Source organism: Cibotium barometz, chromosome 7, assembly GCF_041138505.1.
Source record: "Cibotium barometz isolate CiBa-2024 chromosome 7, ASM4113850v1, whole genome shotgun sequence".
Taxonomy (NCBI): domain Eukaryota; kingdom Viridiplantae; phylum Streptophyta; class Polypodiopsida; order Cyatheales; family Cibotiaceae; genus Cibotium; species Cibotium barometz.
Window position 1 is genome coordinate 33,932,226 of NC_141052.1, and position 27,041 is coordinate 33,959,266.

Genomic DNA, 27,041 nt, shown 5'->3' on the forward strand with positions numbered 1-27,041 from the left:
ACTTTTTACAAAGGTGCACATCCAATGTAATCTGCAAGGATTGATTCACGAAACAGAAACTAAAACCTCTCGTGGATCTCATAGTATACTGGCCTCACGACTATCTCCCATGGGGTCTTAAAGACCCTTGTCAGGTGACATCAATGGATGGCATTGATAAAAATCGTGACGGCTTTTTGGACCGTCGGATAAAGTAAACTAAGAAATAGTTTACTCTCTAGTTTAGTAAACGCACACAACTTACTTTTTAGTTTACTAAGCGTTATTAGTTTACTTCCTAGTTTACTGAGAGGGTATAGTTTACTTCTTTGTTTACTCAACAAATCATAGTTTACATCATGGGATGAGTGTAATTTGGGTTTGGAGCACGATGTTGTGTGCAGAAGAGGATTTGAGCTTGAGACCTTGGGTCACCTTTGGAAAGATTTTACCACTACACTATACCTTCAAGCAACAAAACCATGCAATTTCTAGTTGTTATATTCTATGTTTTTCACCTCTAGTTTACTAGGCCTAGTTTAAGTCACGATTTTGTTCAATGCAATCCATCGATGTTACCTGATAAAGGTCTTTAACAGACCTGAGGATGTGGGCAGGCGTGATGCAATGGTTGATAGGGAGTGTGAAGATAACGGGAGGTACAATGGGCGAGCAACCGGCATGTTACTGCGAGTATGAAGGACGCGGAGCTACCAGGCAGAAGGGCGTCGAGTGTGACGGGCAGGTGAAGCAGCAGGACTGGGGGGCGAGGCTTCCTGGTCCTTATTATCTTCCGCATGCTTATCACTTCAATACAGCAGCCTTGCAGGCATACTTATCGCCCCCACTTAGAGGTGATGAGCGTTTGAGGGGTGTAAGTGATCAGAGTGTCTGAGTGAAGGTCATGAGTGATGAAGTAAAAGGGTGGATGTTGGGGGTTCTAGGGCGTGTGGCAAGGGGAGGCAAGATATGGTAAAGAGGCGGGGTGGTGAAGTCCCGGATATATTGCATCCAAGCAGGATACCCCATCAAGTAATCCATGGTGCTCCTGTGGGGGAAGCAGGTGAGGCTATGTGAGGTGGGCCAATGGGACATCCCAGCAGCTCATGCATGGCTCTCATGTCCAAGAAACTCCTGCAATATCTAGTGATGTGGCTATGCCCATCGGACATCCCATAGTATATCAGCAGCTCTGGCATGGCTTTCATGTCCAAGAAACTCTTGCCATATCTAGTGATGTGCCTAGCATTCTGATCGCTGCAGCCCTGGCTCCATAGGGTCTTCTTTGCAAGCGTAATTTCTCGGCTCTTCATGCATTAACAAGAGGATCTCCTTGTTGGGCATACACCACAATATTTGCAAACAATAGAGCATACAGCGATTGTCCATCATCTTGCACTAAACCCTTTGAAAAGGTTAACATTATTTGCAAAGGTATGGAGTTTGTCCATCTTTTTTATTTTCATTTTTATTTTTTATAAGCATGTTTAAAATGATACAAGTTAAAAACAATGAAAAAACTAAGCCAACTAGCTATCATCGATCTGATGTAGATGGATGTTGTCAGACAAAGACTGACGCAACGATTGATAAAAGTAGTGATAGCATGCAATTCTTATGGAATGAAAAACCAACTGATTTCTTGCATGCCATATTGTCCACAAAGTCCAATATCTAGTCCAAATTAGAAAGGGTCGTACATGATCCAACCTAGAAGGCCACCTACCAAAAAGCCCAAAAAAAAAATAAAATTAGAGAAAGAATATCCTAGGAGTTTGAGTTTAAGAGAATGTGAAATTTACCGAAGAAAACTCTTGGTCTCTGGACAAGATCAAAGAAGATGCATCACTGTTTCCTTTATGCAATGACAAGAAGGGCATTGCGTAGCTATTGCGTCTCTTTTCACGAAATTTTCCAACTAAAAGAACTCCCAATAGCATCACCATAAAAATAATCTAGATTGTAATTTACTATGCCAGATTTTCTTCAAACTTGAAGAAGAAAAACTAGGATAAGGTTCTATGGAAAATCCAATCCTCTGTCCTCTCACCATCCGAAACAACCGTAAGAGGAGTAAAAGGTTGCAATTGTTCTTGTAATATGCACCAGAAAGATCTATAGTGCATATCCAGCTGACAGCTCGAGGAAAGGACATAGCATTTCCTACAGTGTCAACAACATCTTGGAAAACTCGAATGCCTTTTGTAGAAAGAAAGTAAGCTCGCTATGGGGAATAGAGAGCCAAAGGAGCAGAGAATGCATGGCTCCAAAAGACATTTTCTTGTCTTAAGGTATTGCCAGTCTGAGGAGGTCTACTCGATCATTGAATATATTTCAACAAGCTTCCAGTCTACAAGGAGACGAGAGACATAAGGGAATCCATAAATCTTACCCCCTCCACACAGCCAAATAAAAGTTTCCAGTGAGTTAGCTGCCATTTGCCAAATGCATCCATCATGTTCACATTAAAACAGAGAGCTGTAATCATTAACATCCACGATTGTTCTTGTGCGAGAAAAGTCGGAAGTAGAGTGCTTTGCATGTCAAAACATAATAATGGATATTCAAAATGTTAAGCTCTCCATGCATTTTTGGCGAGCATATAAACTCATCCCAAAGGAGACGCAAGGCTTTCTTATAATGAGAATTTTGCCAAAAAGATGTCAATGCTTTTTTGGCGAGCATATAAACTCATCCCAAAGGAGACGCAAGGCTTTCTTATAATGAGAATTTTGCCAAAAGATGTCAATGCTTTTTGTCATAAAATAAGAGATTTGTTTTTTAGACTATGCTAGAAGAGGGAGAAAAACTTGGATGTAAGCCATCAAAATCAATTGAACTATTCTCAATCCAACATGAAATGGCCGAGCGGAGAGTTTCCAATATTCCAACTTAATCATAAGTTTTACCAATACCCAATTTGTAGCATCACGAAGTGAAAGATTCCATCCCACAATATATCCCAAAAGTTTGACATGTTGTGTAGGGGATATGATATTTGCCCATGCCATAGAATGCAGTGCCATTGAGCTTCGCTAAGGGGCAAACGGTTTTGATTCTTTAAAATTGATAAAAATGCCTGCGAGGCGACGACCATTCCAACATATGCAAGGCGTTCACGAGACATTGCAAATCCGATTGTGTATTCTTAGGAAAGAAGAAAGATTCATCAACTTATGCCTTAATGCCGAACATCAGGCAGATGAAGCCCGTGTAATTTGCTAGCCTTAGTAATTTTATCCATATATGTCAAGAAGGGATGAGTAGCAATAGCATAGAGCAAGGCACTGGGAGCGTAACCTTGTCGAACAGATCTATCCAAAACCCATAGAGAGGATAAGTCTTTTCCCACAATGCATGTGGCAGTGCTATCTTGATACAACCAATAAATTATGTTTTGCATTTTTAGACAAAAACCTAACCTCGCCATGACTTTTGCAATGTAATCCTATTGGACTTTATCAAAATCATATCAACCTGCACAATAAGAGCATATCTTTCTTGGAATTTTTTGCATACACTATGCCAACATAAACATTAGCAATATTATCTGTTATTTGTCTACGAGGCAGAAAACCATATTGCGTTGGATGTGGACTCCTATTCAAGATCTTTTTGAGGTGATTAGTGATTATCTTAGTGATCAATTTATAAATTGTTGGCATCAAGGTAATAGGGTGCTAATCAAAAAAGTTTTTACACATCCTTTTGGGCACCAGTCTTACGAGTCCCTCCTACCAAGCAAAAGGCATGACAGTCTTACGAGTCCCTCCTACCAAGCAAAAGGCATGACGCCCGAATTCCAAGCTTCATTGATCATAAGAAAAAGTGAGTCTTCAAGCATAGGGTAAAACTGCAAAAAATAACTCCAGAGTCAATCCATCCCATCTTGGAGTCTTCCATTTACCAAGTGTCATTACTACCGTGTTCAGTTTCATAGTTGAAAACATGGACTTCAAATCAACCACTTCATCCATATCTCCAACGTTGGAAACATGAGACAAACGATCTTGCCAAGCTCTACGAATATCAAGAGCCTTCTGGGGCGGTGTTGCAAAAACATGCTGAAAATGCATAACACATTCATGTTCTAGTTGGTGTATGTCCTTGTCACGTGCACGCCCGTGCCATGGCTAATCCTCTGCATGAATAGCCTTAATCCCTGATCTAAGTCGACATTTATGGCATCATTAGTAGCATCACAGCATTAATGTCAGTAGCATCAGTAGAAACATTTGCATCATCATCATCATCATTAGTAGCACATCATTATCAACAGCAGAAAGTGTATTGAAGACTGTCGGCAGCCATTCATGACTCAGTCGGCAGCAGCAGGGGCTTCAAGGTAGCATGTGGCTAAGCCTAGGCAATAACCAACTCATGGGACAGCACGGAATATGAAACGCAACACCGAATACAATATTTATGGAATAATACATGTCCAGCAGTAGGCCAACAACTGTTCTACTGGCCAACCAGCAACCTTCACATATATATATAAGCAAAGGCATAATTCAGCATTCTCATCAAGTTCATTCAGTCATCCATGATAGAAGTCATCAGGAGAAGTCATGCGAAAGGCCAAGGGTCACCCCTTTGGGGCTCATCTAGGGCTAAGTCATGTATAAGCATTAAAGCAACCTTTTTGTACCATATAAATACATGAAAAACCTTGACACCAATCTCTCTCTTCTTCTCTCCCCTTTCTTAATCACGATTTTTTTTTCTGGGAAAAAGATCCTTCAATTAGTTAAAGAAAAAAACAGCCACAAAGGGCTAAGTACAACCACGACGAGCTAGATACAAACTCGCCTCATATAAGGGCGGGAAACAAGTGATCATAAGGGGAAGAGATGCTTCTTCTCCGGCTGGCCGCTCTATGAGGAGAAGGCTATCTCATACAGGGGGAGGGGAACAACCACACAGGTGGTTTGTAATGCCAAATGGGGTCACCGCCTCTATCCGAAGTCTCAAGAAGGCTTCCCGCCGCTCCGGTCAGAACCTCCCTGTAACTTTTCCCACTAACCGGGGAGGGTGTGAATGATATCAAGCCATATGCTCCTGATGTGGGTACCCTCGATGGCCTTGCTGCATCTAGCACGCCAAATGTGCCAGGCTGCTATGCTATTGCATATCTCCCATCTCCGGCATAAGCCTGGCTACTAGTCACCTGTAGGTGGGGCTGTGATTGGTACTGCTGCAATACGATGGTGGAAAACTTTAAGGGCTAGTTCTCCCCCATCATCCTCATAAGTCCTGACCACTCAGCCTCAGTGGCCCAAGCAACAGTGCCCCAAGTGATGATCCAGGTCGATGCCCTGTCCATAGCAAAAATGTGGAGAATCCGTTGCCAAATCTGTTGAGCCTTCGGGAAATCCCAAAGGCAATGTCAGTGAGACTCCTGGGGGTGGCCGCACCGTGGGCAAAAGCTGCTGACCGACCTCCAACTGCCAACTAAGTACCAACCGCCAAACTCCTGTGTGCCATCAGCCAAAGAAAGAGAGTGATCTTCTTAGGCCGAAAGCTGTCCCAAAGCCACTTCCAGAAATTTGAAAGGAAGCGTTGTGATAGGCCTTGAGATTGCCAGTGTGTTGCTATTGCCAGTGTGCCGTCTATCTCAGGCATTTGGACCTTGCGGCCAAGCCGCGCTGTATATGCAAAGAAGGGGGTATCTAGAGTCTCCTCCCGATCCGTGGGATCATGCCAAGTCCACTCTCTCGGGTTCCATTGCAGCCGCGTGAGAGGTTGGCACTCCCAAATCCATAACCGCCATAGTCTCTCCCTGGCCACCTTGGCCGGTGCTGGATCTATGTGCGGTTCCTGTGCCCGAAACCCTATCACTCTCACCCTCTGCAAGGTGCAACCTCTGAAATCCTCCCAGGGGAGCTCTGATCTCTCTAGTCTTCCATGGGATCCAATAGAAAAAGTGAGCAGACCACTGTCCTCATTTGCTCCATGGATTGCCACGAGGATATCGTGTTTGGTAAACACGCCTATCCACACCGGGGGGGGGGGTCGGGTCTGGAATAGGAGTCAGCCACTCCTGAGGAATAGCTGAATCAATGTTGATGTTGAGCTTGTCTCTACCTCGGATCCTTGTCAAGCCTCTCTCCTGCTGCTCCTGAGGTAATTGCGTGTGTGCAATCCAATCTCCGAGAGACCTACTGGTCCCATGCTTAAGGCGCCCCAAGATACATGCGGTCGGTGGCCCTAGTGGCCACTGGGTAAACGGATATGGTGTCCATCACTTGGGGGGATAATGGGGCACCAGTGAGAAGAGATCGGAAGAAATCCGTGGCGATGGCTCTCACATGTGGGGGATCAGAAACAATAGCTCCATCCTAGCCACGCAGCCTGCAAATACTGTCTCTCCTCCTGTGGGGGCGAGCTATCTCAAAGAAATCTCCCGTAACTCTATCACCGGCTTGAGTCCAGAATGATGCCCTGGCATGGTATCTGTACTCCACCCTCCTCTCCTCAATGGACCGAACCTCCGTGCAGGCGGCAACAAGCTATCTCTCAATCCACGGGCTATCTGGGGAACTCTCCTGAAGATGCTGTAAAGAGGCTAGGCCCCTCCTCAGACTCCTCTCTTGCTCTCGAAATCCCTCCAATCTACTCTGTGCTGCATCTTGTAAGAAAACAATGATCTCCCCTAGGCCACCATCCAAAGTGCATGTTGCAGGGTTCGAGGAAAAGTCCAATCCCGCCCATATCTGCTCGATCCGGCTGTAGATCTCGGGGTCCTGAATGAGGCTATCTGGTATCCTGGAGCTTGCATGCTTGTCATGCCTCCATGGATCCTCTAGGGACAGAATAACTGGAGCATGATCTGAAAAAGTAGTGCCTGCCAAGATACCAACCATGCATTTACGGTTGCAAGCCCACTCGTCGACGTAAAACCTGTTCAGCCGAGAGAGCTTGGGGCCAGTGCTGCTCCTATCGGATCGAGAGAAGCTAAGGCTCCGAGGGCTACGCCCAAACTTTGGAAGATGCCAAGGGTCCTATCCCCTAAGAATCAGTATCATCTCCTCCTAGGCAGAGTACTCCGCTTGTCACCATTTGGTCCATCTCCATTTCTGGAGCCACTTCTATGGGACTGTCACTCCATAGAGCGGCCAGATTTGTGCCATGTTCACATGGGGCCATGCCAGTGTCCCATGTGAAAGGGCCAGTTTTATGGCGTCACATGGACAGGAGCCAGATCAATGCCACTCGTGTGCGACCAGTGCTGCGTCACATGGACGGGAACCAGTTTCATGTCACCCGTGTGATTTGCTTCGTGTTGTATGGACCCGAGCCTGTTGGGTGCCACCCGTGTATGGCCAGGATGGTGTCTTACCTATGGGACTGTCACTCTATAGGAAGACCAGGACATATTTATTTATATTTGTCGCACCAATTTTGTGCGCGACAGGAACCTCCTGTACAAGTTTCATGAAAGGGAGATTTCGTCCATTATTTGTGCACATGCATTTATGCCTGCATGCATAAATTTATTTTTGCATGACTTGTTTGCGTGTGTCTGCCTATTATGCCGTGCCAGTACACTGGACGGGGACGCTCCCAGCGTACCGTGGAATGCTGTTTGCTGACTTGGTGGTGTGGCTGTTAGAAGTTATCTCCTGTCTTTATCAGACACCAGGGCCTCTGTTGTGGGTGTGCCCGCCCTGTATAGGTGTTTTATCATTTTTCCTCACTCCCCGTATATTTTTTCCCATTTTTTCCATGATGTGGGTGGGTGCCACAGACTGGCAGGAGCCTCTGTTGTTGCTGGCCGACTGCACTCATGTGCACCAGGAGCTGGCCGACTTCATTAGGAGGGGTCGTGGCCTTTTTCTCTGCTGGCCGACTGGATGTGCCCAGTCGTGGCCACTAGTGCTGGCCGACTGCAGGATGGGACCATATAAATAGGCCCCATTGCCCCCACATTGTATTCATTCAGTTTTTTCCGGGATCTTGTGTATAGAGAAGAGTTATACGCCTATCTCTCTCCTTCTCTTGTGCTGTCTATTTTCTGCACTCTACTTGCTCTTGTGGTCTCAAGTTTGGTTATCATTTCCGCTGCGTATTTTGACATGGTATCAGAGCCCTAGGCTCTTGATAGATCTTGGGAGTTTTCTGAGCAAGAGGGGGATTGTTACGTTGCTGATTGGTGGACTGTTTGGACTGTTTGGGAAGAGAAGTTGCAAGAGGAAGGCGGGCTAAGGTGCTGGACAGCCACTTGCAGGTTTAGAGTTTTTTTTCCCACACACCCACCCTTTTCAGTTACATCCCCCGCGATGGCAGATTTGTTAGAGATGGCTGAGAAGAATGTGAAGATCCCGACTGCAATGTGTAATATCTGGAAGCCAGCGGAGCTCAACCCATCTACATGAAACAAGCTTCCTCATCCCGCTGAACTACTGTGAGTACTAGTGCGGCTCATCATGTGCCATCCTGTCCTATGAGTGTTTACACAAAAGCAATGTCCATTGTCTGTGGGGGAACCGTTGGGTGGTGCTGGAGGATGATCTCTGAGCTGACGAGAAAGGTCTCTGGAGGTGGGGTTGTCTGGCTCTCTGAAGGGCTTGTGTTCCCTCTCAAAAGACTCATGAGTGTGCGGTGTGAGCATGCCGCTGTGGGCCCGTACACAGACACACATACATGCAGGCGCGCACACCATATGTACGTACATACATACACCGTACACACAGACACACATACGCGTGCATGCACCATACGTATGTACGTACATACATACATATGTACATACGTTGGTACGTGTGTGTGTGTGTGTGTGTAGAGAGAGAGAGAGAGAGAGAGAGAGAGAGAGAGAGAGAGGGAGGTAGTGGTTTTGGTGATGTATATAGCCAAATTTTGAGGATCTCTTATGTATGTGTTTCTGATGACAGCCTGGAGTTCAAGGGGAAACATTGAGCTAGATGAAGCATCAGAATCGGGAAGAATTGATCAAGAGATATTGGAGCTACAAAAGACCTACAAGAATAAGCTTTTCTTATTCCGCCAAGCTTGCCGGAACAAAGAAGTACTATTTATGCTTGATATTAAGCATCTTCATTGTGCTCTTATGCTGATAGTATATTTTACTTTCTTTAACTAGAGAGGGATTGGGCCTGATAGTTTAATTTCCCTTTATTGTCATGACATAGGTAATGCTGGAGGTAAAGCTAAAAGTGGGACCTTGTCCAGTTAAAAATCTTGCTGCAGCAGAAGAATCCTCTTTACGAGTTGCATGGGTAGTTATTGACAGGTTCGAACACCCTTGCCTAAAGTTAGAGTTCTCATTTTTTTGTTTGAAGCAATGGCAAAGTGCAATGGGGTCCTGAGGCTGAAAATCTTGTTTTTAGAGGGTCTAGAAGACGAATCCTCCACTTGTCAAAGTGAACACATCCGCAGTTCATGTCAGCCCTGGTTAGCTCTTTTATTGATGTGTGGCAAGAAGTGGTCTTTGCTGGCCTCAAGGTAATATCCTCCATGTGCCTCCAAAGAGGGGCTTGCACAGATGAGGGTGTCCTGCCATCGAGGCTTCCCCAGCCATTCCTGAGTCTTGCATCCGTGTAGGAGTGGTGTTCGCGTAGGATTCTCGTTTAAGTACTCTTGTTGCAGATTTAGCTCATGATGATCCTCTATGATTATCCATCTCTCTAACTTTTCACTAATGAGCACTCATGGAGTCTGGCTTCAAACTCCTGTCTCTCAGCGAGACAGTCTCACAAGTCTCTCCTTGTCTGTATGTTAAGTAGATAGAGGGCTTTGCATCTCTAATTGTTATCCTGTATGACCTCGCAAAGAAGATCGCTGGACTATGGCATGTATAGCATGTCATATCTCATACATCAAAACCAGAGGATGATCATGGAGGTGATACATGTGCGAGCATCTTGGCTCTTTTCATTTGTCAGGTTAGTCACTTTGTTATGGCATGTCAAGAGCCAGGTAAGTGGTCTTCCACATAACCTCATGTCAAACTATGCCTAGCATATGCATGGGTTGGCAAAACGGTGGGAGTTTCCTGAATGGAGAATCCCAAGACCAGGATTGTATAACCAGAGTCTTCAAAGACATTTTAACTTTGTAAGTGCTTTCTTTGGGAGTTGGGGCACCATGAGAGGACATGTTAGCTGATGTGTCTTAACCTCAGGCAAGAGATGATTTGGTTGCAAAAGCTGGTAAGGCAATGGCTGCAATTTTCGTTTATGTATATTGTAAAGTTTATTCACTTGAGTATGTTCCACAGGAGTCTTGAATGTATTGAAATCTAGAGCGGGTGCCTCTGGCAAAAATGTGATTCTAATATTTCTATTTCTATTGCTGAACTTGATCAGCAACATGAAAAAAGGCAAAAAGTACCTATGTAGGAAGCTCACTTGCAACATTATTCTTATGAAAGATGAGGATTGCAGCGACATTGAAATTTCCAAAATAAGCTTTAAAAGTTCAGGAATACAGGGACATTTGAGGCAGCAGCTTTCTCTTTTGTCCCATATTTCTTCCGAGCCTACTGGCCCAAAAATCAAAGGAAGCACATATCTTTCACATCAAGGTGAGTTTACCTTTACTCCTCACTTAGTATGGAAACCTCTCTCATATACAAGCTCATGGGAATTCTCAAAGTATGTACAGACAACTTCCTTCCGCTCATCATTCAGTTATGACCTTTCTTAATCTGTAAATGAGATTGGAAATTTGAAGATTGCAAACTATACTACAGTAGTTAAAGTTTTTTGACACAACTATACATACATAGATATGTACATACATCCATTTATCTATCTACCTATCGACCTAAATACATAAATACATGCATGCATATAGGTACGTATGCATACATACATATGTGTATGTGTGTGTGTGTGTGTGAAAACACACACACACACGCACACACACACGCACACACATGCACCCACACACAATATTGTTAAAAAATCATGCACAATAATCATTATAAGGAAGGTCATTGTTGCAAAATTATACATAATAAAGCATTTTGATGCAAATCCTTCATATGTGTAATGGTTTCCAATATCGAAGTTATATGAAACACTTATGCACCTATTCATATTTATGCAGAGAGCGAGGAAAAGGAAAAACAAAATGAGCTGCTGGAAGCAAATGAAAAGATGGAAAATGATTTATCACGAGAGAAAAACCAAAGGGTCAGCGCTAAGTTTTATTCTAGCGAAGTGCCACCTCTTTGCTCGGTTTGCAAACAAAAGTCTCCAGCATTTGCACAAATGCCCAGACAGTTTGGCTTAAAAGATCTTCAAGTGGCTACAAATACTTTCTCCGAAGACAATCTTTTATCAAAAGGGAGCTCTTTTCTTGTTTACAAGGGGGTCCTAGAAGATGGTATAACTGTGGTTGTGAAGTGCCCAAGAGCCAGAGATTCACAAGCAACCTCAGAGTTCCTTTTTGCAGTTGAATTTTTAAGCCGTGCCCATCACAAAAATTTAGTCAGCCTTGTGGGCTATTGCAACGAGGGAAGAATGCTTGTTTATGAATACGTATGCAACCAGTCATTGGCATGGCATCTTTCAGGTAAGCTATGAAAGTATCTTTCTATAATGCGCGCGCGCGTGTGTGTGTGTGTGTGTGAGAGAGAGAGAGAGAGAGAGAGAGAGAGAGAGAGAGAAAGAGATTAACGTCTACGGAAGACCCCAAACGGTATATGAGACCATAAGTAATACAATGGTACTATGGATATATTGAGCCATGGATGAATGGAAAAAAATTGGAAAAATTTGGAAAATGTACATCTAGATAGCAAATGATTGTATCCTTTGATCCCTCCTCACCTAGCGCCAATCTTAGGGCAGAAAGAGGGTTAGGCCTCTGTGATGGGGGCATGTCATGTTAGTAGAGAGCCTCTCGGATTCGTCTCTATGTGGTCGAGGGTCCTGATGCTCTGGGTCGGGGACATCTGGCTCGTAGAATGGATTGGGCTCTCTCGCTAAGGACTCCTTAGGGGCGTGGAGCCAGAACACAAGTATGGGTGGTGGGCTCTGAAGTCGGAGCAGAGGCACTAGTTTAGGACGTGTCCTGTAGGGACTGGGCCTGTCTCTCAGCATGCTGCATCAACACTCCATCCCTGTGTTGTCTGAGCACCATCAAGTACATGCCGAGGCATCTCTGATTCTCATACTCTATAAGCCATGTGAGTGGCCTGAATCCCTATCGGAAAAGGAGGCAGTGGAATCTCCGTATCTTGTAGTGAAACATATAATGAACATCATCCTCTATCGCTCTTGTGGAGCATAGTTTTGCATATCCTCTCCTCCTGTAGGATATTCTTGGCTCTCTACGAGTCTCTGTTCTAAGGTGGTGGGAGGATACCTTGAGCTGGCTAGTCACGATGGCTAGTCTCGCGATACACATAGCATGTGACATGCATACTTGTATCGAGATCTCCATGAATCCATCCTTGGAGAGTCTCAAGAAGGGATCTCTAAAGAACCTACACTTTTTACCAATCTCCAACGGCAACACCCATGTCCAATGTATGTGTAGTTTGAGTAGATCTAACTGGATGATCCAGTTGATCTCATGTTGTGAGAGGTCAAGGTAGGGGGAATCTAGGCTGTAGGGAACGGGGGAAGACGGTCCATCTGTATGCCATGTGCATGAAACCACTCAACTACCACCTAATATCATGCTTGTATCGGCAATGGTGATGGCCATGTGGATGAGGGAAGTCCAGCTATCCCACCCCCTTCCTCTCCCTCTCGCAATATAACTGCATAGAGGACTCTACTGTTCGTCGTGGGAGATGATCTATACATGCTGAATGTAAGTGATGGTCTGAAAGAGGGCATCTATAACCAATGGAGCCACCCCAAACTCTGTACATATAATGTCATGTGGTACGGATGGCTTACTCTTGATCATGCATGACAACATCATCACCTTTAACCTCTCTATGCTTCTCCGCTCATCCTTCCCTAGGCTTCGCCCCTAGAAGGCTGTACCAAAAATAGCTGCTGATTGTACTAAAGTGTCATAGAGCCACTGGGCGGATCTTGTCTGGGCTGAATGCCGGCAGCTGAGGCTCCATGTCATACATATGAAAACATTGGGCGAATCGGGTCATGGAGCTGGCCGACCAGCCTCACAAACAGCACCCCCTCCCCAAAACACCCATTGATAGGGCAGTTGGGCTCCTATTTCATCATCTCATTTTCTGGGAGCTTGCTATCTGGAACATTGGTCTATAGGTGAATTGGAGAGCTGGAAAGAAATTCTGCAGCTAGGGAGTGGTAGTCTACAACAGGGAGATCAACCTTTTGGTCTCTTTTGGGAATAGGTTATGGTAGCATTTTTTTTCCCACGAATAGAGGTTTCTATTACTTAAGAGAAAATGCACCCAGAGGTGTAATACAAATGTGTTCATGACAATAAGAGATCCAAAAATGAAGGGTGGCTCCCGCCATGGCTACCCACTCTTCAAGGGCGGGGGGGGGGGGGGGGTGTTGGTGGGGCGGGGTTGTGTTTGAGCCAAACAGGTGGCCTATAATGCCAGATGATTGTGCCCTCCTTCTTGATGTAGAAGGGATCAATGCTTCAATTGCGGAAGAAGGGTTCCCATCACCTCTGCATGCGTATAAGATGAACCCATGCCAGTCTTCGGGATCCAATGATGCTCCAATAGAGAAGCTTCCTTCGAATTCTGAGGAGGAGAGGGGCAATCTGCTGCTCCAGCATAATGTCAAGTCCGAAGTGACATGACATCCAAGGTAATGTATTGGAGTGCTCGAGGAAATCCACTAAAAAACCGGCTTGCCTCCAAGCCAGGTTGGGTGCCCTGTAGACCCAAAAACCACCCGATTTGTGCGAGTTGATCCAAGCTTCTGAGCCTCGGCAAAAATCCTGGATGGGTGCCACAAATCGGTGATGGTCCGAGCCCTCCAGGCATGCAACAATGTCATCGGCAAACTCGGAATCAAGGAGCTCCTCAAGAGTACAAATGGGGAGACCAAGACCCTGGAGTCCTGTGTCCTGAGCATGGAGTGTCATGTGCATCCGTTAATCCCGATGCTCATAGACATGTATATTCTCATTAGCAAATATATGGGCAGATTTAGGGGCAGATTTAGAGCAGATTTTGCAGCCCTACAGGCTCCCAGAAGTGCCCAAGACATAGCTCAATGGTTGGGACATCTTTTGGGCATAGTTTAAATACAAAATATTACTTTTTGGACAATGTTTTGTGGGAAAAATAGGCAAAACCAACTTGATTACGAATTCATACGTTCTCCCTATAAATAGGATCATTAGGCATTCATTAGGATCATCATTCAAAGATCAAGAAGATCCATTTGTCAGAGTCTGCAAGGCAGCAAGGACACAATGGTGGATCACCAGGAGCTTCTCTTGTCCGATTGCAAGTAGAGGGCTGCAGGGATGTTTGGTATGCATCATGAAGCTATGAATCAACAAGATCATTGTATATATAGCATGTTTTGGCAATATACAGTAGATTAGGTGTATCTCTCCTTTTCTTTGTCTTTGCTAAACATAGGATTAACGTTAATCTTCTTTGCTTAGTGTTAATCATGAACACGCTTCTGCAATGGATGCTACATTGGTATCAAAGGTTAGGCCAATCGTGCATGAGCTTAGATAGAACCTATGCATGCTGAAAATTAGTGTTTGCGCTTTAGGGTTTGCAGGCTAGAATTAGGGTTTTCATATTTTGCATGAGTTCAGCCCTAGCAATAGTGTTTTTAGTCCTAGATTCAATGAGGAAAGTGGACCGTGCTGCCTTTGCTGAAATCCCATTCATGCACTGAAAGCAACAAAGGGTACCAAGCCTCTATAGCACCCTCTACTCCCCCATTATAGAAGACACTCCTCGAGCAAGAGGAGAGCTCTCCCTCTACTCTCACCAAATTTCTCAACACCCATAAAGAAAACCCCGAGTCCCCTCCTCTAGACTGAGGCGGAGCTCTACACACACCCCTCTAGGGAAACACGAGACTGAAACACACCACACTTGTAAATTGGGAACAGAGTGAGTTAGACGAAGAGAAAAGAGATGAAGCTCCATAGCATCGACAAAGGTAAACAAAACTCATGAAATTGGAAAAAAACTACTATCATTATTCAACTTCATCTCAAAGGGAAACCTCATACAGTAGCTCGATCCCTTCTTCCTCCTTGGTGAGGCACGTGATGGTTTTTATAGAGCTCTTGTGTGGCTCTCTTCGTCTCCTTTCTTTGCCAAAATAGAGTGGTGCATGTTCTCTTATTGCCAACTGTGCTTCTTTTAAGCTCAAAATGCCTTCCTTTATTTGCAAAAAAACCTTATCTTTAGGGAAAGAAATTCTCTTTTTAGAGGGCGGTGATAGGAAGAGAGAAAGGCCCCGAATCCCTTCGAAAATAGGGCGTGGGCAGACCAAGTTTAGACAGCCAAGGGGTGGCGCATACAACCACAAGAAGGGCCAGCCAAACATGCGACAACCGCCAGCCATGGGCACCCGAAAAGCGCGGCTCTTTCCACATCAAAGGAAACTCCCAGGCGCGCTGGGCGCTAAAGACCACAAGCTCTACCTTAAAGTCGGCATGCTCGATCCCTTCTTTCTCCTTGGTGAGGCACATGATTGTTTTTATAGAGCTCTTGGGTGGCTCTCTTCCTCTCCTTTCTTTGCCAAAAAAGAATGGTGCATTTCTCTTTTAAGCTCAAAATGTATTTCTTTATTTGCAAAAAAGGGAAAGAAACTCTCTTTTTAAAGGGTAGTGATGGGAAGAGAGAAAGGAAACCCCTTCAAAAAATAGGGCGTGGGCAGACCAAGTTTAGTAGTAGACAGCCGACGGGCGGCAAAGACAACCACAAGAAGGGCTGGCCAAACATGCAATGACCACCAACCATGGACACCCGAAAAGCGCAGCTCTTTCCACATCAAAGGAAATGCCCAAGCACAGGGTGTTAAAGACCACAAGCTCAAGCTTTAACACCAGCTCAAGAGCTCCACAAGCCTACACCCTCTCTAAGTGATGTAAAGAGAGAGCCAAAAAGCCCTATAAAGGCTCCACGCTTTATCTAAAGGCTAAAAGTCAACATGTGGGATAAACATAGTGAACTCAATGCACACGCTTCCTCCAAAAAAAGAACCTTCTACTCCCCAAAACTTTATGCCATAAAATAGATGTAGAAATACTATGATTCATAGAATCATTGCATGTGTCACTCCTCTCTTGTAGGGGTGCATAGAAAGAGAGAAAAAAAAAAACCCAATCACTACATAGAAGTGGTCAAGGCGGGATAAGGCAGGGTTTTCCATCTGACAGTCGGAGTGGGAGAATGAAAGGCTATGAGGTGTCCAACCAAACTTTGGGAGGTGCTAGGTATCCTGGCCTCTGATGTAAGAAGCTTGCTCCTCCTAGGCTGAGCACTCAAGTCTTGAGATGGTGTGGTCTGGACTGCCGCACCTAGTGTCCTCAAGCATGCTAAAGTCCCCTTCCATGCACTAGGCATCTATAGGGGATATACCTTGGTGCACTCGAAACCAAAAGGTAGTGCAATCTGCTGCTCCTTTGGGAGCATAGATGTTGAGGAGGCTAAGTCTGGTCTCTCCAACTTGGAGAATCGGTCACTAAGCTCGTCCAAAGGCTATCGTGCCTGTGTCCACCACCTGGGAGGTCATTGACTCTCCCATTGAAATGCATGGTCCACCTTGGTTCCTGAGGGGCCCGAAAGCGGGGACCAGTAGGTCTGACTCTTGCCGGGAAGAATCCTCTCCACAATGCTGTGTGCGGCCGGCTATGAGGTGATGTTCATGAGTACATCAACAGTCCATGTGGGCCAAAGTCTCTCCAAGTGCGCTCAAATGCAAGCAGCGAGATGCACCCACTCCTCCCAACACTGCTGCCTGGCCTGCTCTATGGGATCTCCTCCATGTGGAGGTGTCTGTAACCCCATGATCCACTGTGAAGCTAAGGTACATTTGTTTAGGTACGACACCCCTTGGGTAGCTCCGGACAGTTGCATGGCAGAACTTGGTGGTGCAAATCTTCTAGACCAACACAAAGGCAAGGAAACTACAGCTAAAACAAGAGCTGCATATTGTGGAGAAGAAAAGCATGCCTATCAATGAGTATGCTTTAAAGATTAAGGGCATTGTTGAATCCCTTGGGTCTCAGTGAGCAAGTGTAAAGCGAGATTAGTTGCCAGGGGCTATGCGCAGACCTATGGCATTGACTATGAGAAGACATTCAGCCCGGTTTCGAGAATGGCAACCATATGAGTTGTCATTGCTATGGCTACAAGCAAAGGGTTGGTCTTTACATCAGATGGATGTAAAGAATGCCTTCTTGCATGGTGATTTGCAAGAAGAAGTTTACATGATGCAACCACCAGGTTACGAGAGTGATGCACACCTAGATTTTGTGTGGAGGTTACGCAAAGCCATGTATGGCTTGAAAAAGGTATCCAGAGCATGGTCAAACAAGATCGGGGAGTGTCTTGTTACCATTGGATTTCAGATATCCAATGCAGATTTTTCACTTTATGTGAAAAAGACAGAGGGATCATGCTATTAGTCATTTATGTGGATGACTTGATTATCACTAGTGATAGTGATGCTAACATACAGGATTTTGAAGCAGAAGTTTGAGATGAAGGATTTGGGGAAGCTGCGGTATTTCTTGGGCATAGAGATGGTGAGATCACCTCGTGGCATTTTGTTATTACAAAGGTAGTATGGCTTGGACATGTTGTCCAAGTATGGTATGACAAGTTGTAAGCCTATTTCAGTGCCATTGGAGCAGAACACAGTTTTCTACAAATACAGGTAAGCTTTTGGAGGACCCCACTGTGTGAAAATGGCATTTGTGTAGTCCTAAAAAGGGGATTTTTTCTAGATTTATTAGGTTTTATTCTTGCTTTTTGTGTCTTGCTGTTGGCCGACTGCCCTTTGCACTAGGCCGACTAGCAATCCACATACTATATATAGATTTGTCTCATCATTCAGGATCTTGTACCACATCATTGCACACATCCCGGTACCACATCATCATCTGCTACTACTGCTGCTGTTGCTACTACCGGCGCCTACACTACATCTGCTTCATCATCTTCGCATGTCAGCTCAAACACACCAGCATTTTACATCAGTACATCATTGGTACAGCAGCCCTCTGTGCTACATATCATATGCGTTTACATCAACATATCATCAGCGTTTTACATCAGCATATCATCAGCATTTTACCTCAGCTCATGGGACAGCATCCCTCTCTGCTACACATAAAGCACACCAGCATTTTACATCAGCTCATGGGACAGCAGCCCACTCTCTTCTACAGTACAGCACCTCAGTCTTTTTATCATCTGTACATATCTTGGGACAACAGCCCACTCTCTGCTATAGTACATCATCGTTTTTCTTCTACAGTTTATCTTGGAACAGCAGCCCACTCTTTGCTACAGTACATCAGCATTTTTCTTCTACATTTTACCTTCGGACAGGAGCCCTCTCTGCTCACCATCTCACATCATTGGGACAGCAGCCCTCTCTGCTTATCTTTACCATGGACACCACTCGGGACCCTCTCTGCTCCTCTGCACCACTCAGGTCTTGTAGCACCCTTGTCACCAGAGCTTGCACCACTTGTGACGGCAACCCTCTCTGCTCTTCATCACCATTCAGGTACTGCAGCACCCTTGTCACCAAAGCCTGTATCACTTCACCTTCCGTTGCCCACTACCACCTCGGAGTGCCTCTACATCCACCGACGCGAGCCTTCAACACTGACCACCTCGCGAAGTGCCTTTGCCTCACAATGACACGAGCCTTCGTCGCTGACCTTGCTTCAACTCCAACATCGTCTTTGCTTTTGCACTAGTCTTCTACTCAGAGTCTCCTTACATCAGAGGGCCTCTTGTACATATTTTCACTCACCATCATATATACACTCACTCACCCATTTCATGCTGTGTTGATTTGCTCTGATCTCTCGTACATCTAGTCCTTTTGCCCTCACATGGTGTCAGAGCTATCGTGAGAAAAGGGATTGAAGACCTCAAGAGCACACAGCATGGACCGGCTACCCACACTCCCGGAGGATCAATTTTTCTCACTAGAGGTTTATTCTCCAAACTCTGATCTAGATCACACAGGGACTGGGACTTCTTACTCAAAGAAGAGCCCCGTTCAAGATCTTACTTTGGGAGACGATCAACCCATCTACATCACCTTCACTACCTTTGCCTTTACAATCTCCCTCTCTGACTTTATCAGACTTTGCTTCCAGAGGGGGATACATTCCTTGTGTTAGTGTGTCAGTGTGGGACCCTGGTATCCTTTATCTTCTCTCATTGTCCCCTTTTTGGCCTGAGAGGGGGTGTGTGAAAATGGCATTTTGTCCAGCCGTAAAAAGGGGATTTTTTCTAGATTTACTAGGTTTTATTCTTGTTAAACTCATTCTGGATGGGAGTGTGTCTGATTGAACCCATGTTCTATGGATGTAGAACTGCCAAAGCTAATGTACTCTTCTTTGGTCAGTATGGCTGGCTGTGACTGCATAATTTAAAGGCAGTTATGCATCCATCGAAAGTAGCACTCAATGTTCCCTTGGGCAGCTAATTGCATAGAGGAAGGTAAGGCCAGCCATTGAAGTCTTTTTCTTCCTTCCACCACTGTCTCTTCCATGTGATGAATCTTTGAATATATGCAACCAATTAAAATTATGCATCTATGTGCATGGGGTGAACTGCAAACTTGGCAAAATGATGTTGTGTAAGATAGAGGGCATACTGGTGGTAATCTGGGACAGCATCATTATTTGTAGTGTCTCTCTTTCTGACTCCACTCTACTTGAGGAATGTCTACTGCCCAAACTGGTGCACCATACATCAGTGCTGGTTGGACAAGGGAATAAAAAGGAGTGCCTTGGTTCGGACCTGCTGAAAGTGCCTTGAAAGCATTGTGTCTCAAGTCTGGCCAATGATAAGCCCTGACCAAAGAAAGTTCCGAATAAGGCGACGAAGCTGGCCAATGCAGCCCGTATGAAAAATCTAGCACGAAGCGATAAACCAAGCCGTGGCTAGCAAAACTTGGTTAACCACCAAAGCTCTAGAGGCCAAGTCCAGCTTCCTCCTACTCCAGTGATGAAGTTTGCTTTTAATGCTTAAGAGCACTGGAGCAAAGTGTTGTGCAGGGGAGATGTCAATGCTCACCTGACAACCAAGGTATCTGGCAGAGCATCCTCTCTCAATCCAAGTAAAACCAACATCTGTACCCCAATCTACAAGAGGAGAATCACTGATCCAAAAACCAACTGACTTATACCAATTGATAGTAGCTCTTGCTGCCAAACAAAAGGCCTCCAAGGCTGTCCGAAAAGCACATAAACAAGCATGTGAAGCCTCAAGGAATAACGCCTTATCATCTGCTAACTCAGAGTCCAAAAACTCTTCCTCCGTGCATAAAGGAAGCCTGAGACCCACAACACCGGGGGTAGCCCGAAAAAACCTGCTCATAGCCTCAGCTACAATGAGGTACAGTAAAGGGGCGAGGGGACAGCCCTGCCTCACTGAACGGGAAATCTGAAAATGCTCACCGTGCCCCCCACAGGCTAAAACAGTGCTATGAGCCTCCCTGTATAGGCATGACACCCCTTTGATCCAGTTTTGGGAAAACCCCATGTGTGCCATAGTGCCCTCCAAAAAATCCCAATCCACTTTGTCATAAGCTTTTTCAAAATCAAGCAAAAGAATGGCAAGAGGCTGCTGACTAGACTTTGCCCACTGGAGAGCTTCCCAGAAAGAAAAGATGTTATCAAATATACTCCTTCCTTGGAGGAACCCATTCTGGGTATCATGGATAGTCCTTTGGAGAATCAGCTGCAACCTTATACTCAAGGCTTTAGCTAAGATTTTATATGCAGATCCAAGGAGGGTGATGGGCCTCCATTGCTTGATGTCAGTCTTGTCCCCACTCTTGGGGATAAGGTGAATCAGCCCCTCCATGAGGTATGGAGGCATCATACCCGACAACCACATTTCCTCAAGGGAAACAGTGATAGCATCTCCAATATGATCCCAAAAAAGAATAAAGAAGGCGGGAGAAAGACCATCATCCCCTGGGCATGAACCACTGGAAAGAGCATGCAGTGCATGAAGGAATTCATCCTTCAAGAAAGGGGCATCTAGGGAAGAACACATAGCATCTGTAATGATCCTAGGCATGCACTCCCAAACTTTCTGCCATGCCACATCTCTTTGAGGAGAGGGCACCTTTGTAGTCAACAAAGACCGATAAAAATCTGAAGCAATACCCCTCACCTTATCAGGCTGAATCTGAACCTCACCCTGTGAATCTTGCAAGTACCTCATAATCCCTGCTATGGGAAGGCTTGTGTGCTGAAACAAACTCTTTGTTGCATCTGCCACCCATCGGAGTCCAAAAAGCCTCGTTCGCATGAAAGGCGAACTCAGCCCTCCTGCTGTCCATGGGCAACTGCAGCTCTGCTCTAACTGTGGTCAAGAGGTCTGTAATCCAAGATGCATGTGGATGCTTTTCATGTTCCCTCTGAAGAGCAACAATCCTACACCTAATAGCTCTCTCCTTGTCCAGAGCCTCCTTCTTCTTGGACAAGGCAGTGCTATGATAATGATGGTTGGTCCTCTCAAGAGCTAGCGCAATATTATGACGAGGATCAGGACTGTCACAAGATCTCCATCTCTCTCTCATCTCAAGGGATCTAGATAAAGAGAGTCAGGGATCTGGACATGGGGAGCCTCCTGTGTCCAAGGACCAATCATCCACATAAAACCTGTCCAGACGTGCAAAGATGCTCTCATCCCCGCTCCTGTGGTTATGCCAAGAGAAAGATAAGGAATTTGGCCTTCTCTGGAAGTCATCTTGAGTCCAACAATCCTTGCCAAAAAAGGAAAGCGTGAACCTCTCCCATGAGGTTTGCCTCCAAAGGGTGTAAACCCCCTTCGCGTCCACCCTTCTTGTCAGAAGGTTGCTCAACCATATTAAAATCTCCTCCCGAATGACATTTGTAATGGTGTCCCAAATGACCACCCTTTCACCTCTCACGTTAGGTGCATAGATATTCAAGATTCCCGATTTCTGACCCTCATGCATGATCAAGATCCACTGCGCTCTAGCAGGGATCATAACACCGTGCCCAATAACATGAGGCATAACAAATGCTGCCATTGAAATGCAAACACCCCCTCTAGTCCCCACTGTCGGCGAGGACCAGAAGGTGTGGCCAGAAAGCATCTTACCAGTTTTTCCACATTGAGATCTATCCAATTTGGGTTCTTGCAACAAAAGTAAATCCATAGACCATCCTGTAAAACAGCAGGGTGAAGCTGGTCCTTCAGAAGTCGCTTCCTAGCACGGGTGGGAAGCCCTCCAAGGCCCTGAACATTCCATGAGACGATTCTCATGGAAGAGAAGAGGGTTTGACCCCTGATCTAAGAAGACGAGGGGCAGCCTAAGGACGCCTCTCATAATGTTGGAGGATGGGAAAATCCACGGGCCAAAGTCCACTGACATGCCCTCGTCCGAGGCCCTGCACAGTACCTGCATATGTACGAGAAACCTGTTCGCCCTGCGGGGCATCAAGAGCAATGGCATCCTGTTGAAAATCCCGCAATACATGATCCCCACGGCGTTGAACATCCTGCATATCGCCCCCTCCAAGTAGAGACGACTCAACAAAATCATCCTGATCTGAGATATCATCTCTCTGCAAAGATGCATCAGCTGACACATCCCTCTGACCAGAAACATCATCTATCTGTACATGATCCAAGGAGGCCTTCTCATCAATCGCACCAAGGGGGCGGGCGTGAGACAGCTCGCCACACCTGGCGGACTGAAGGACGGGAAGGAACCAAGGGAGGTGGCACCTGAGAAGCACGCTTACGAGGCCTCCTGCGACCTCGAGCCCGAGGGAAATCTCGAGCAAAGTGACTCTGTTGGTGACAAACCCGGCACTGATCGGGTTTACCTGCAATCTCCATACGTTGCTTCAAAGGGCCACAAGGGCCCAGAAGCAAAACATAGTCCTCAGAGCTCAATGTCACGGGCAAGAACCATGACCCTGGGGATAGCATCCACCGAGGCAGTGACCACCTGGGCAGAAGATGTCGGCAAGGCGTGGAGGGGGGGCACTTGAAGAACCAGTCCAAAGGCAGACCCCATGGTGGCATGGCCTCTAACATAGGCCAATATGCGCGAGGAAGACCTGGGAATGTGAGAGTAATCGGGAAACGGTTCCGGTCTTCCTCAACCGGGTCAAAATAGCTGGAGTAGAGAAGAAAGAATATCTTCCTTGGGCCCAATGGCAAAGGACTGCCCTTCAAAACCTCTGAGGCTGCGTCCTCAGAATCAAAATCCACTTGGAAGAAACCTCTTCCAAGCAACCTGACATCTCGAAAGTGTGGAGCGAGATCGGAGGGCAAAGCCGCCAAGACCCAATCCCAAGCCTGGAGATGGGACGGGTGAGATCCAAAGATTCTGGCAATGAGGGTCGTTTTGGAGTCTTGCTCTATTTTGGCGTAGAGGACCGCGAGCTCGGCTTCGGAAAAAACAATGGTTCGCTTGGCCAAGGGAGAATGATTAGCCATGATGCTAATCGAAGAAAAAGGCCGACTTGAACCTGGATGAAGAGCAATCCGAACCAAGGGGAAGAGGCAGGCAAGGAAGCGGAGGAAAGGAAGAGAGGGTGGAAAAGGGCAAAAAAGAGAAAATAAAATAAAAGGAAGAAAAAGGAAGAAAAAGAAAAAGAGAGAGAGAGAGAGAGAGAGAGAAGAAGAAGAAGAAGAAAAAAAAAACAAGAAAAAGAAGAAGAAGAGAAGAAAAGAAAAAAGAAGAAAAGAAGAAAGAAAAAGAAAAAAGAAAAGAAAAAGAAGAAAAAAGAAAAAAGAAAAAACCAGGTGAAGAAGGGCGGGGGAAGGGCAGCGCAGCAAAGGCTGCGCAGAATGGAGGAGGTGGAGGAAGCAGGGGAGGCGGCAGGTGAGGAAGGGCTGGGGAAGGGCTGCGCAGAAAGGAGGAGGCGGAGGAAGGAGGGGAGGCGAACAAGGAGAGCAAGAGGGGATGGGGCGCAGACAGGAGACAGCAGCGGGAGGAAGAGGGGCGGGCAGAAGCAGGGGCAAACAACGGGAGAGGAAGGAGGGGGGGCGGAGGAAGGAAGGGGGGCGACACAGACGACAGAGGCGGAGGTTCGGGGAGCTTGCAGGTTTTCAGCACGCCATTTTGGTTGTTTCCAATTTTGCGAATGATTCTTTGTTTCCCCTTTTCAATTCATAGTGTGAGAACCAAAAGATTCTCAAATAAATTGAATGTGGTTTACAAACATTCAGCAGATTCAAGTCATACATATGTAAAAACATGCATAATAAATTTGATTGATTTCACAGATGACAACAAAGAGAGCTTCGATTGGGACCGCCGTTACAAGGTTGCCATTGGGGTCGCACGGGGGCTTCGCTATTTGCATGGAGAATGCTGTATGGGTGGCATTGTTCATCATGACATAAGGCCAGAAAACATCTTGCTAACTCATGACTTTCAGCCAATGGTCAGTATCTTCCAACCTCGTTGATCCCACAGATTGTTGAACCCCATTATGTACATCCTATTCATCTGCCTCTTGTGAAAGGTTGCCTGCTGGCTAGTGTATTGAAGAAGTAAAAAGATAAGACAAGTGGACATCCCCCTTTTTTGGTTTTCTTTCAATGGTCACATTTGAAGGACCCTAATGAGCTTTCAGAACTCTACAACCAAGCCAATGACCCTGTCCGTCGCATACTTGTATTATAGTGTTGCCTTCCTCCATTGTTTTCTCTCCAAAGCCTCTCCTGAGAGGAAACCTTGTGTATTTTAGTTAGGCTAGGTAGAGAAATTATGTGTTTGGCTGCAAGGATGTTCAACTATTGTCAATAAATGAGCCTGATTGACAAATCTAAATCATATGTATACAATTCCCATAGATGGAGCTCTTCCTGCACATTACCAATGCTTCACACCACATGCTTGTCATGCAAAGGTGATTCTAGATAATTGTGTGAGAAGCTTATCTACATTCATCATGGCTAGTCTTGGATGTATCTCCTATTTAGTTCCCTTTGTCCTTTGCAATTGTTCGGGTATTCAGTATAATTATTGCCCAATAACTGCAAACGCAAACCTTGTCGTGGGCCTATGTCATAAAAATCCGTGCCCAAGTAGGCCTATTTCAAAAATCAAATCCATGAGCCTAGTTCATACAAAAAAGGTGTGAGCCTACACATGTCTGCAGGTGTGAGCATACACCAGTGTATGTTTGGTAGTTACCAGCCTTCTCTAGATGCTTATGCTTTCTTTCATGCCAATCTTAGCGAGTCCATACATGACTATCGACAGCTGGAGGCTATACCCGACAGTTTGAGGTCTTTTTCCACTATTTCTAGCTTTCTTCCTTGGATGGCTTCTCTCTGAAGTACATCCTCCCCATGTGCGTTGCTCCTTGGTAATAGAACACTGATTTTCTTAACTTTAAAAAAAAAATTATGTTTGGCAGCTACAGTTAGAAAGGAAAGAACACTGGAATTTCCTGTAGCTTGCTTATGAAAGTCTCTTAGAAAAGAACAGGAAACGATGAGATGCAGACAAAATAAACTGCTGTATAGACACCAATCTCTCCACTGTGAAATGGCCAAGAGCTTGGGCAGGTGAGATTGCTTTGACACGGGCTAGGATGGACGATTTCACCAGCCTAAGATTACAGTCAAAGATGACAGTTCAATGTAAATAATTGTTTGACTTGAGGAACTTATGAACACAGCTGTCGCCTCTAAATCTAGGGTAATGTCATCTTCACAAGAACCATTTGTAATTTATGCTAGATTAGGTATTGTATTAATCCTTTGCCAATTTGTTCAGTTTTGTGAATTAACTTCCGATTATCTTTGTGTAGTTGATTGCCTTCAAGTTGGCAAAGTGGCAAAGAGATGGTGATATGTCGTTTGCAACAGCCTTGAAGGGGTCCTCTAGGTTAGTTTTCTGCCCTCAACATTTTCTCTTTCATGTTAGCATTGCCAGATTATAACACAGTTTTATTTCCTGGAAATAAGAAACTTTATTATGCCAGGACCATCAGAATTATAAGTATTCTTGGTACACAAGATTGTAGTCACCCTCTACTGAGCTTTAGTTGCTTAAGTTATGTACCTTACAAGATCTTGGTGTGTTTATGTCCCTTTCTTGAATGCAAGTGTTAACCATCTACTTGGCTGGCCATATGAATTTACCAAAGCTATATGGCACCAGAATACATTGAAAATGGAATGATCACATCAAAAATGGATGTTTATGCATTTGGACTGGTACTTCTTGAGCTTCTTACTGGACAAAGGGCCAGTGCACTTTTGAGGAACAAGCCTCTTGTTCATTGGGTAAAAACAATTCCTTCATCATCTTGAGAAAATTTATGGTTTTCAATCACACTCTAAAGCATGTGTTGGGAAAAAAGTCTTAGTTGTAAAAAAGAAGAAGGTTCTTGTTATAAATCATGGTGTAGTTTGATGTCAACCTTTAACTTTTGTAGGCTCAACCCCATCTCCAAAAGAAGTCACTTGATGCTTTGATTGATCCCAAACTTCAAAACAAGTTAAAACCTTCAGAGCTTCTAGCCATGTTGCATGTGGCTGAATCATGCATTAACAAGGACATCTCAAAACGTTACCATATGAGAAAGGTAAGAGCTCACAATGTCATTTTGTTCAATATGATTAAAAAACAATCAATATTACTCAAGGATTTCTTATTATGCTGTGTAGGTTGTCAACATATTAGAGGATGGATCTCTAGTGGACTCAGGGCAAGAGATATTAAGTTTGGAGTAGTATAATTTATTCATTTTAGTAGCAAATCCCAAAGCCCTCAGATTGAATGAAGACATAATAGTAATGTGTTTGCATTGAGGAACATTGTGAAATGTAAATATGTACAAGGGATATTCATCATGTACATAAAATAAAAGGATGTAGAAACATCTTATGAAGTTCACAATACATAGTAAGGAAAGAGATGTACACCATCTGGGAAAGTTTCTCACCA

At 45.1% G+C, this 27,041-nt stretch overlaps 1 protein-coding gene across 3 annotated transcripts; it reads left to right on the plus strand.

The window, feature by feature from the left end:
* The first annotated feature begins 579 nt into the window (after window positions 1-579).
* On the plus strand, window positions 580-27,041 carry LOC147636902 (proline-rich receptor-like protein kinase PERK8). 3 transcript variants are annotated; one of them, XM_086800481.1, is made up of 10 exons: window positions 580-724; window positions 8,874-9,007; window positions 9,132-9,232; window positions 10,308-10,525; window positions 11,053-11,520; window positions 24,362-24,522; window positions 25,900-25,976; window positions 26,239-26,377; window positions 26,530-26,679; window positions 26,762-27,041. In XM_086800481.1, exons 3-10 carry the CDS (start codon window positions 9,135-9,137, stop codon window positions 26,825-26,827), a joined length of 1,377 nt encoding a protein of 458 aa, XP_086656607.1. In that variant the 5' UTR covers window positions 580-724; window positions 8,874-9,007; window positions 9,132-9,134; the 3' UTR covers window positions 26,828-27,041. The 3 variants fall into 3 exon arrangements, with proteins under 3 accessions (XP_086656607.1, XP_086656608.1, XP_086656609.1); XM_086800482.1 differs by lacking the exon at window positions 580-724 and adding an exon at window positions 1,104-1,394; XM_086800483.1 differs by lacking the exons at window positions 580-724; window positions 8,874-9,007; window positions 9,132-9,232 and adding an exon at window positions 9,827-10,151.